This window comes from Poromitra crassiceps (genome assembly GCF_964638095.1).
Source record: "Poromitra crassiceps genome assembly, chromosome: 7".
Lineage (NCBI taxonomy): Eukaryota > Metazoa > Chordata > Actinopteri > Beryciformes > Melamphaidae > Poromitra > Poromitra crassiceps.
This window is the reverse complement of record NC_139628.1, coordinates 23,215,968-23,227,667: the sequence shown is the minus strand read 5'-3', so window position 1 is coordinate 23,227,667 and position 11,700 is coordinate 23,215,968. Positions and strand designations below refer to the sequence as shown.

At 42.4% G+C, this 11,700-nt stretch overlaps 1 protein-coding gene across 1 annotated transcript in view; it reads right to left on the bottom strand.

The window, feature by feature from the left end:
• Positions 1-4,006: 4,006 nt before the first annotated feature.
• The window catches only part of LOC310779473 (transmembrane protein 184C-like), a gene marked incomplete at both ends in the record, with an annotated part of 17,425 nt that continues 9,731 nt past the window's right edge, over positions 4,007-11,700 (bottom strand). The window contains 3 exons of the mRNA XM_083640005.1: positions 4,007-4,019; positions 4,231-4,301; positions 10,713-11,011. Of these exons, the coding sequence (XP_083496131.1) occupies positions 4,007-4,019; positions 4,231-4,301; positions 10,713-11,011 (383 nt within the window). The remainder of the gene's footprint in view (positions 4,020-4,230; positions 4,302-10,712; positions 11,012-11,700) is intronic.

Below are 11,700 nucleotides of genomic sequence, written 5' to 3'. Positions count from 1 at the left end.
CCACGTGCTATGTCCTACCGGTGAAGCTTCCCCTGTCAGGCGAAAAGAAGTGGCTGGCTACTGCCCATGTCTTGGATGGAGCCAGTCCCCAGATCGGCAGAGGGTGGAGCAGCAACCAGGATAAATAATTAGCACTAATGGGGGATAAAAATGGGATAAAACGCAATGCGTTTCAACCTCACTGGGTCTTCATCAGGCTGACGAAGACCCAGTGAGGTTGAAACGCGTTGCGTTTTTCTTGCCCGTGTCTCCTATCTTTTTGAAGTAGTACATTGTATGTAAACCTGTGAGGTTACCTGTGTACCAACACTTCTGCATTAAACCTGTGCAGGTGACCTGTGTACCAACACTTATGCATTAAATCGTTCTCTAAAAAGAAACCAAGAAGCTCCTTTTTCCATTATTTATCAGGTTTTTCATTGTCACACTGTTGTGAAATCAAACACACCCCAGATATATAGTTCATGTTTTATGAATGGTTAATTTGAGGATATCACAATGAATCTAAACGATGCAAGCACCTGTCCTGTCCCTCCAAACACTCTTTGGCAAAGACAGACTGATTATAATGCCATTCCTACACACACACAGCTGTAGAAGTGGTAGTGCTTGTCCCCTGCTTCCGCTGACAGATGTGTGAGTTTCATGTCACGCTTTGCAAAACGGTGCAGGCAGTAATCTATAACACAAACAACTCACCTCACTGCTGAAATTAGAGTGACGACTCATACATACTCATACTCATACAGTAGGTGACCACTCAAACTTTTTAATGTTGAAAACTGTTAAAAAAAATCATCTGTGTGACTGTGTCCCTTATGTCCCCACTACTTTTCTTGAAAATTAAAAGAGGGGGGAGGGGGGGGGGCTCAAGATGGTGCTGCAAAAGTTGGGTGATGTCAACAGAAATCTATAAATACACACACACACACACCTACACACAGACACTTACACACACACACACACACACAGGAAAGTCCCTGCATGGTGTTGCGGTCTTTCTTGAGTACCAAGCGGGGGAACAGACACCTGCCACACTCACAGTACACAGAGAGAGGATGCATTAACCACAAGCAACAAAAGAACAAGTTTCATTTTCCATCTGACGGGTTTGTGCAGCACGCACACATACAACACAAGATGACAAATACGATTTTTAAACAGCAACTAACACAATCTATAAAGATACATGTAAATAAGAATAGAGCAAATGGGGTATACACTATACTAGGCTATATTCTGTAGGCATAAAACAAGACAATTATCATCAGATCCAATTAAATAGAAATGTCAGTATGAATTATGAAAGAATAAGCATTATGGCTTGTGTAATGTAGTAAAGAGAAAGAGGAAAAGAAAATAATACTACATTCCAAAGATGTACAAATAAATGTAGTATAATTTTCCCCCCCAAAGCAGCCATGTTGGACTTTTGTCACACTTGGGTGATGGAAAACTCTACAGTCTGACTACATTTTTTTACTGTATATATTTTTCACCCATTTTCAACCCAATTGTACTTGGCCAACTGACCAGAAGAGGCAGCACAGCGACTTCCCACCCTCAGACACCCAATGTCTGTAGGAACGTCTGACCAAACCGGAAGTACCACTGCCGGGAATTGCCCCCTGGTCTCCGTGGTGGTGGTAGGCAAGTACTTTTACCTCTACACACTAGGCCAGAGAAAAGAGGATTCCCGCGCACACTGTCCTTTACTTGCAATAAACTTTATTAATACAACTTTCGGTCCTTAGACTTTCATCAGGTACCTTTTACCTGATGAAGGTCGAAGGACCGAATCGATGTTGACCGAAACGTTGTTGACCGAAACCGGGTTTAAGAGGCTTCGGGGTTCAGTTGCAGTTGCACATCAGTCGTTGAACTGGTTGAAGACCTCTGGTTCTGATGGAGAGTCTGAACACACACACACACACACACACACACACACACTTAAAACATCTGGAAGAATTGGAACAGCAATAAAGGGCTTTCAGGTGATGCCCCCCACTTAGCCCATTGATACCTGATGCAGCATTTGTGTGTGTATCCCTTTAAGACCGCATCACGCGGTTCGCGGCCTTAAAGGGATACACACACAAATGAGGGATATACACGCAAATGCTGCATCAGGTATCAATGGGCTAAGAGTTTGGTGAAGTTAGTACACTAATGGCTCATTTCCACCACATATAACAGCACAGTACAGCTCTACTCGACCTGGTCTTACACGTCTCTACTTGATATAGATTCTGTTTCCATAGCAAGTTTACTCACCTCCGCCCACACCTGGTCGTCATAGCGACCGCATATCTGCCCTCCGCCCATAGCCGAAGTAGGCTATAACGTATAACGTTAAAATTAAATCCATACACGGAACTTTTAAACTGGAATAGGGGAGACCGGGGAGTGTTGTAACATGGGTCAGTTGTAACACTTTCCATTCCTCCAATCAGGAACAAGTTACGAATCACCTGATTCACTCTGCACATGCTCAGTTGAGTCCTTAGTCCAAATGTGAGAAAGTGTGAGCATGTGGCAGGCACAGCCAATTCTAGGAGTAAAAAAGTAATTTTGAGGCAAGAAAGTATATTTTTTTACTTCATTTATTTATGTGATTACATTCCCTGCTTTATAGTTAAGCTCATCAATCATAAGTCATGTTAATTATGTGTCTGTCTAGCTATTTTACATGTCCACAGCGCTAGAACCTCAACAAAGCAGGGACCAAAACTAGCACGACTCAACCCGACTGTGTTCAGGCCGGGCCGTGGTGCCAAAATACATCTTGTTGGGATGACCGAGGACCGTACGACCTGAGGAGAGAGAGAGAGAGTCTCCTCAGTCATACTGTACAAACACAACACATAGCTTTAAATACATTTGTAAAAATATCAAACATTGCAGTGTTTACACAGTTCCAACTTATTTGTATTTATATATTTTTAAGTGCAATGTCCAAATTGTTTCTACTTTCTATTTTCATTCTAAGTTACCTTTACTTACCTGCATTTCACTCAACAGCCATTAATGAAACACAAAAAAGACTGAAATGCTAATAAACAGTATTTAACTACTGTTGATGCGTGGAGCGCAGCCATCTTGGATTTTTTATTAATTTATTTTGTTTTACCTTTATTTATACAGGGGGAGTCTCAGTGAGAGCAATGCTCTCTTTTTCAGGAGCACCCTGTTCACATTCACACCTGGAACCTGACCAGTTACAACCACATCTGCTGGCCACTGATCAGGTCCACTGGAGCGGTTGTGGTTAAGGGCCTTGCTCAAGGGCACCACAGTGGTGGTAATGAGGGAGGGGCAAGCGCAGCTTTTTCACTTTCCCCTCCCAGATTTATCCTGACGCTTCTCTAACCTTCAGGCCACCACTGGCTGGTGAAGCTCCGCCGAGTTCGGCAGAGAAAATCCCAGCACAGGTGATGTCACCATCGGAGGAGCTCATGACCTTTGAACCGTCACATTCCCAGCTCCCAGTTTAAATGGAACGGCCCAAAATGCATCCACTGAAGTGTGTGTGTTCTTCCTTCGCCAGTTAAGGCACTACAGAAACGGGGTGAGCTGACATTTGATGACGATGACCTAATAGGTGCACTAGGATTTACCAGTCAAAAAGACAAGAAGAAACAAAAGCAGACTGTGCTTCGGCCCAACAGGGAAAGGTAACACCCCTGATCTATGTGATACAATCTCATGATGTGGGTTGGTTCAAATTATGGGAAATATGTTAATGTCAATTAATTTGCTAAATATTGTAATCCCGATTATTGGTCTTAATTTCAGGAAACAAAATGATTTCATTGCACTTCACATGTTTTCACTTTTCCTCACTGCGGTATTTCTCAAAGTAGCAGCAGCTACAGAGTGTCTTATTTTCACTGTTTCTGTACTTTTAATGCGGTCCTCATTTACAACAAATTATTAGATGAGTACTTTGGAGCATGGCAAAACAAAAGCCACCTATTTGCTCAAGGCACACATTACATAGGACAAGTTACAGAACCAGACTGGACACAAAGGACACAGGACTGGACACAGGAGAAACCTCATTATACCGGACAAGACGGTCACTTACACAGGATAGGCCGCTGTACAGGACAGGACTCGACAACATCTAAGCTCTAAAACAAATGAAATATATCCTATATAGGACCCCCCCCCCCCCCTTTCCTCTGCTCCATCTGTCTGTATTGGTGAGCTCCCCAGCAGAGCACGTACCAGGCTAGATGAGATTCTGGAGTGTGGGGCATCCCCTCGTCTCCTGGACCGTCCAACCACAGCTGCAGCCTCTAGAGGTAAGCAACAAGAGAAGACCTCCAGTGCTAAAGGTAACATCATCATGGCTTTTAGCTTAGCATAGCTGTGACCAAGCCCTCTTTTATAAGAATGAATTGATCATGAAGTAAATTTTTGTTTTTTCTCAATTTGTCAGAACCCTTTCTATCAGCCCACATTGGCATCCCTATGCCATTTTGACTAAAACGTTTATCACAGATATAATTTTAATTGTGGTACATTTTTATAGTTTTCCCCCCCATACATAAACACAGGATAACACAACAAAGTGCGCACGCACACACGGTGCATACTTGCATACAGAAACACTCAAATGCCCCCTCCACCAGATTAGTGCTGGGTATCGCCACTGACTTCCCGATACGTTAGATTCCGATACACAAGGTCCCAAGTCGATACGATTTCCGATACGATACGATTCGATATCGATATTTTAGTTACAATACCAGCTTTGCTTTGATGGAAGAAATTCTCAAAGAACTAATGCTGTAAATTGTACAAGGAACCCTCTAACCTGGTGCATTATTAAAACATATTAATATTTACATTAAGAATTGACCATAAAGCAAGCAGATACATCATGTAATTATTTTTTATTTAAACATGACCAACATAGTCATTCAACATCTTATCTTTCTTTACAGTCTTCTGTGAGAAGCCAAACTAATTTAGATTTCCACTATACAACAGAATCATTGAACAGCAGCATGTTGTAAACAGTGTTTCATAAAGTATAAATGCTTTGTAAATAAAATAAAATAAAATACAGCTCATGAACGTTTCCAGTTCACAAACATTATAGTGCAAACAGATTTGAGGTCTGTACATCTGGCTCATGGTGCATGCACAATGCACATGTAGCCTACAGTATTTATGTTTTTGTTTCAACTACAAACATAAACGTCAACTTGAAACTATGTTTTAACAACCACACACAGCCTATAATATTATAGCCTATGTTTATTTAAAAAAACATATATATATATTTTTTTGTAAAATGCATTTTAATAGATCGATCCTGGGATTTATGTATTGATACTTGTTCCTTCACATGAATATCGATTCAATATCAATATATCAATTTTTTTTAACCCAGCCCTACCAGATAACAATTAATGTTTACTCTCCTGTGTGGATTATCATGTGTGTCTTCAAGAATGCTTTACGACCAAAACCTTTACCACAGACTGAGCAAATACATTTTTTCTCTCCTGTGTGGACTATCATGTGTGACTTCAAGTTTTCTTTACGACCAAAACCTTTACGACAGACTGAGCAATTAAATTGTTTCTCTCCTGTGTGGACTATCATGTGTGACTTCAAGTTTTCTTTATGACCAAAACCTTTACCACAGAGTGAGCAAATAAATTGTTTCTCTCCTGTGTGGACTATCATGTGTGACTTCAAGCTTGCTTTATGACCAAAATCTTTACCACAGACTGAGCAATTAAATTGTTTCTCTCCTGTGTGGACTATCATGTGTGACTTCAACTGTCCTTTCTGACCAAAACCTTTACCACAGACTGAGCAAAGAAATAGTTTCTCTCCTGTGTGGACTATCATGTGTGACTTCAAGCTTCGTTTATGACCAACACCTTTACCACAGACTGAGCAAATGAATTGTTTCTCTCCTGTGTGGACTATCATGTGTCTGTTCAAGTCTCCTTTATGACCAAAACCTTGACCACAGACTGAGCAATTAAATGGTTTATCTCCTGTGTGGATTATCATGTGTGACTTCAAGGTTTCTTTACGACCAAAACCTTTACCACAGAGTAAGCAATTAAATTGTTTCTCTCCTGTGTGGATTATCATGTGTCTGGTCAAGCGTCCTTTTTGACCAAAACCTTTACCACAGACTGAGCAAATAAATTGTTTCTCTCCTGTGTGGACTATCATGTGTGACTTCAAATGTCCTTTATGACCAAAATCTTTACCACAGACTGAGCAAATAAATTGTTTCTCTCCTGTGTGGACTATCATGTGTGTCTTCAAGCTTCCTTTATGACCAAAACCTTTACCACAGACTGAGCAATTAAATTGTTTATCTCCTGTGTGGACTATCATGTGTTTCTTCAAGTCTCCTTTTTGACCAAAACCTTTACCACAGACTGAGCAATTAAATGGTTTCTCTCCTGTGTGGATTACCATGTGTCTTTTCAACTGTGCTTTATAATCAAATATTTTACCACAGACGGAGCAGCTGAAGTGTTTCTTCCTAAGCACTTCACTGTTTTTCTCTGAGTCTAAACCGGAATGAGGTTCACTAGTTTCCATCCATTCTTCATCACTGTGTTCAGTCTCAGGTTCAGAAGAGTCTGAAGTCTTGTTATCACTAGTTAGTTGTAAATTACTATCTAGATCTAAGTTCCTGGCTGGTTCTGATACTACACAGTCCTCTCCATCAGCTCCTGTTTTCATTTGTTCAGTTGAGCTGCTGGTTAGAGGCTCTGGATCTCTGTTCTCCTCAGTTTGGCTTTGATGAAGTTGTGAGAACTGAGGTTTCTCTTTATCATCTTCACTCTTCACAGGGACACGAGTGAATGGGAACTTTGTGACATCAGCCTCCTCCAGCCCTTGAAGCTGCTCTCCCTCCTGACTGATCCAGAGTTCCTCCTGTTCCTCTTTAATGTGTGGGAGCTCTGTGCCCTCCTGAAGCTGCTCTGCCTCCTGACTGATGCAGAGTTCCTCCTGTTCCTCTTTAATGTGTGGGAGCTCTGGGTCCTCCTGAAGCTGCTCTGCCTCCTGACTGATCCAGAGTTCCTCATGTTCCTCTTTAATGTGTGGGAGCTCTGGGTCCTCCTGAAGCTGCTCCTCCTCCTGACTGATCCAGAGTTCCTCCTGATCCTCTTTAATGTGTGGAGGCTCCTCCTGTTCCTCTTTAATGTGTGGAGGCTCCTCCTGTTCCTCTTTAACGTGTGGAGGCTCTGGGTCCTCCTGAAGCTGCTCTCCCTCCTTACTGATCCAGAGTTCCTCCTGTTCCTCTTTAATGTGTGGGAGCTCTGGGTCCTCCTGAAGCTGCTCTCCCTCCTGTTCCTCTTTAATGTGTGGGGGTTCTGAGTCCTCCTGAAGCTGCTCTCCCTCCTGACTGATCCAGAGTTCCTCCTGTTCCTCTTTAATTTGTGGAGGCTCTGGGTTCTCCTGGTCCAGACTGGGGCTCCACTCCTGCTGCTCAGCAGGAACCGCAGTTAGGCACTGCTTCACCACCGCTCTCAGCTTCTGGACTTTAGACATTTTGATTTTCACAGTGACAGAAACTTTTCCTCCTGAACTATTTACTGACAAACGGTGTCCTTCCAAGCTCCAACAGCTTCACAGCTAACGTTAGTATCACAGCTAATAGCCCACAGCTAATGTTAGCTTCACAGCTAAAACTTCACAGCCATGGAGTTAAGCTAATACAGCTAACGTTAGCTTCACAGCCATGGAGTTAAGCTAATACAGCTAACGTTAGCTTCACAGCTAAACCATTCACCTGAAGAGAGGAGCTTCTTCTTCCCCTCAAGAGTTAAACGGAGTCCCTGTTCCACTTTATATATTCGTGATAATATCATCCGCACACACGAGTCTTCTGTTTGTAAATTAAACTTGTGAAAGGATATAACGGGGAAATAATACGCTACTGCTTCTTTCAGGAACAATGCACACACAAAAAGACACGAGGGGGAGGGGAGCGCGTGAATAACACGTCATTCGACAGCCACGCCCACCGTGGGGGAAACCATGAGCCTATATGGGAGGGGGGTGGGCAGGTCTCAACAGATGTGGGCAGCCTATAGTTTCTCAAGCCAGTCTATCGAGAAGCCCCTCATTGCTGCAGTGTGGAGAAGCTCAACATCGGTGCCTGTGTAGCCTGAGGAGGTTTTGCCTGTTTTCAAGTAGACATCTGTCAAAGATGTATTTCACCACACTGCCTCCAACAGAGAGTAGAGAAGGTAGCCTGCATTTAAAAAACGACCTTAATGGCATCTACCAAAGTCCTTTTTAATTGTTGCATCCGGCTACTTGTGGACAACAAAACTGTAGGCTAATTATAGCCTACATTATAGCCTAGCCAAGGGGGCGTGGCCGGGCACTGACAGAGATGCTCACGTCATTTTTTGCAAGTCTCAAGTCTTTGAGCTAGAGTCCAAGTCAACTCAGGAAGGTTTTAATTAATACACAATATTATAACAAGCAGCTTTAAACAAGACATCATTCATATTGTTGGAACATGATGCTACAACTGTGACATTCCAGGGACAACCTTCATGTAAACTTTACATGAAGGTTGGCTTACAGTGTAACGTTGGAGGAACGTAACCATGTAGTTACGGTATACCATGTAGGCTAACTACATTATGAACTACAGTTGAATAGACTCACTCCACTTTACAGGTCCGTTATGGTTGGCTTACAGTGTAATGTTGGAGGAATGTTACCATGTAGTTACCATGTAGGCTAACTACATTATGAACTACAGTTGAATAGACTCACTCCACTTTACAGGTCCGTTACAATGTAACTACATATGAACGTAATTTATAACTATTGGTAATTACTGTGTAATTACATTTGGTGTTCATGTGTAATTACAAATAGTTCATATGTAACTAGGGTACCTCTAAAATAAAGGGTTACCGAAACAAACTATACCAAAACGTATACTATGTTGTGGTAATAGTCACACTTTATTTTATTTTTATTTTTTTATTATTATTTTTTATAATTTTTTCCGGGTTAGAGCCCAGCCATCACAGCGCTCAACAGCGCCACTCTGGTCGAAAGCTCGGTAAAAAATAATATCACCAGCAACAGACTTCGGATGAAAAGAGGCATTTATGAGCAGCGTCGAGCTTTCTAACCCCGACGTCGAGAAGCTATGAACCCTTCTTTTCAAGTATGTGGCTTTGAAATTTTTCTGTGACACTTGTAAATACGTCCGTATCTCTGATTTAGACAGCTTGAGAGCCAAAGTCGCAGGCAAGTCTATGTACGGAGACGGGACTCTTGTAGAGAGCATAGTCTACTACACGGAAAGAGGAGAAACCGGGCTAGGGGTTCTGGTGACTGTATTTTGATGACTTGAAAAAGGTTTCTAAAGTCTTGACTTGAGATCTTGTGTTTGTGTAAATTACTCAGATTGAAAGTGATAAGATTTGTTGCAGCAGACGACTGAATTTAAATTGTGTTTTGTGAATTTGTATGAAATGATTTAATTTACTGAAGTTGAAACTGATTATAGAAATCAAACTCATGATGCTCTTAGCAAGTTTGTTTGAAAAGTCCTAGATACAAGTCCTAGATAGTTTACTAGACACTTTGGCAGGTGGGAAAATATCCCTCACATGTAATTGGAGAGGGTGAATGAGCGTGCGATGGAGAGAGAGACACAGAGAGAGAGAGAGAGAGAGAGAGAGAGAGAGAGAGAGAGAGAGAGAGAGAGAGAGAGAGAGAGAGATGTTAGCTATAATGTGCTAATCAGGTGTGTTACAGTAACAAGACAGAGATGTTAGCTGATCAGCTACATTAAATCAACCAGATGGATCAGTGATGACATGATGGGTTCAGTCAGAAACAGCAGGGGGGCTTAACTTTCTTTTACAAAAGGTCAAACATTGAAATGATGTCAACAGTTTTACATCAAGTTAAAACTGAACATCTTGTGGGATTGTTCAGATCTTTCAGACGTCTGTCTGGTCAAGTCCCTCTGAAGCCAAAACTGTCTAACGTTAATCCCACATCTGGAAGACGAATGCATTTTGGACAACAATGTGACCTGCAATTCATAGATGTAGATGTTTTCACCCTGGAGGAATGAGGAAGCTTCAGCAGGGTGGCAGTTTGTCCCCAGAGGACAGTCTCTTCATCCATTAGGCCTGTTCCCTCCTCAACTGAAGACACATTGAACAGGACCTGATTCTCTCTGAGGTCACAACACCTTCTTATGACAACATGAGCTCTCCCTTTCTGCTCACTGAAACACTTCTCAAAATGACATCATTTTTTAGATATTAGCTTTATCGTGACATCAAAATACAGATTTCAAACATTTAAAACTGGGTAATAATTACTAAAAAAGCATACTTTTAGGTTCTCAACAAACATGGCTGACATTTCCAAATGTAAACTTTTCAACTTTAACTTTGCTCTGCTTTCCTTTCTCTGTGTTTTTAATTGTCTCCATCCATCCAGCTTTGATTCCTTCCTTGTCATAAACTGGGAAGGAGAGTTCAGACGAGTCCACACTTATGTCTTCATTTGGAAACTGCTATAGAAACTGACAGAATCATATAGTTTATTTGTCCATCACCACAAAGCAGGGGAGGGAGGTGGGAGGAGACAAGGAAAGGACAGAAGGAAAGGATAGAACGACACATAGTCCCATGATCCCTTCCTACGTGCTTGCAGTGATGTCACGGCACTGCTGGGCGCCGCCCCCCCTGCGGCGGCGAGGAACCCGATTGGTCGCTGCTGTCGTCGTCCCAGGAAGAGGACGTATAGCCTGCAGGAGCAGAAATGGAATGTGGGGTGGAGTTGGGGGTGTGGCCTAGGCCTTGGTACCGCCCCCTAGAGGAAGGAGAGGAGGGCATGGAGGCGGTCTCCGTGGCGACGGCGACGGGGTCCTGGGAGGTAGACGAGAGGAGGCCGGTGTGCTCGGTGTGTTCGGGCCGGGCCGTGGTGCCAAAATACATCTTGTTGGGACGACCGAGGACCGTACGACCTGCGGAGAGAGAGAGAGAGAGAGAGTCTCCTCAGTCATACTGTACAAACACAACACATAGCTTTAAATACACTTGTAAAAAGATCAAACATTGCAGTGTTTACACAGTTCCAATTTATTTGTATTTATATTCTTGCATTATTATTGCATCTTTTCCTACCGTCTATTTTCATTTTTCTCTTTGTACCTTTGTAGTTGATTTGACCTACTCTTATGTGCATTATGTTTGACTACAATGTTGCAATGTTTCACAGCTGTTTACACACTTCTTAATTCTTCGGTATATTTAACTTCATTGGCAATGTAAACATACCGTATGTCCCTCATGCCAATATCCACACTTTGAATTGAGAGAGAGACGGAGAGGGGGGAACGGAGGGAGGAAGGAGGTCGATGAGGGATGACAGGTGATGTAGCGCCCTCTGGTGGCCATATTCGAGGACCTCAGCTCTGCTGGCATTGTGTTTGTAAATGTACTGTATGTAGCCTACAGCTTCTCCGAACACATTCATCACTGATCATCTGATTGATTTAGTGATATTAGATCATATCAGCTTGTTAGCTAGCTAACCATACTATCTCGTCAGTTAACCATCACTGTCTTGTTGTTGACAGACACATCTGATTAGCACATCAATAGCTAGTAGCAGCTAGCATTAGCATGTTCAGAGACGTTTTGGAGTATAGAG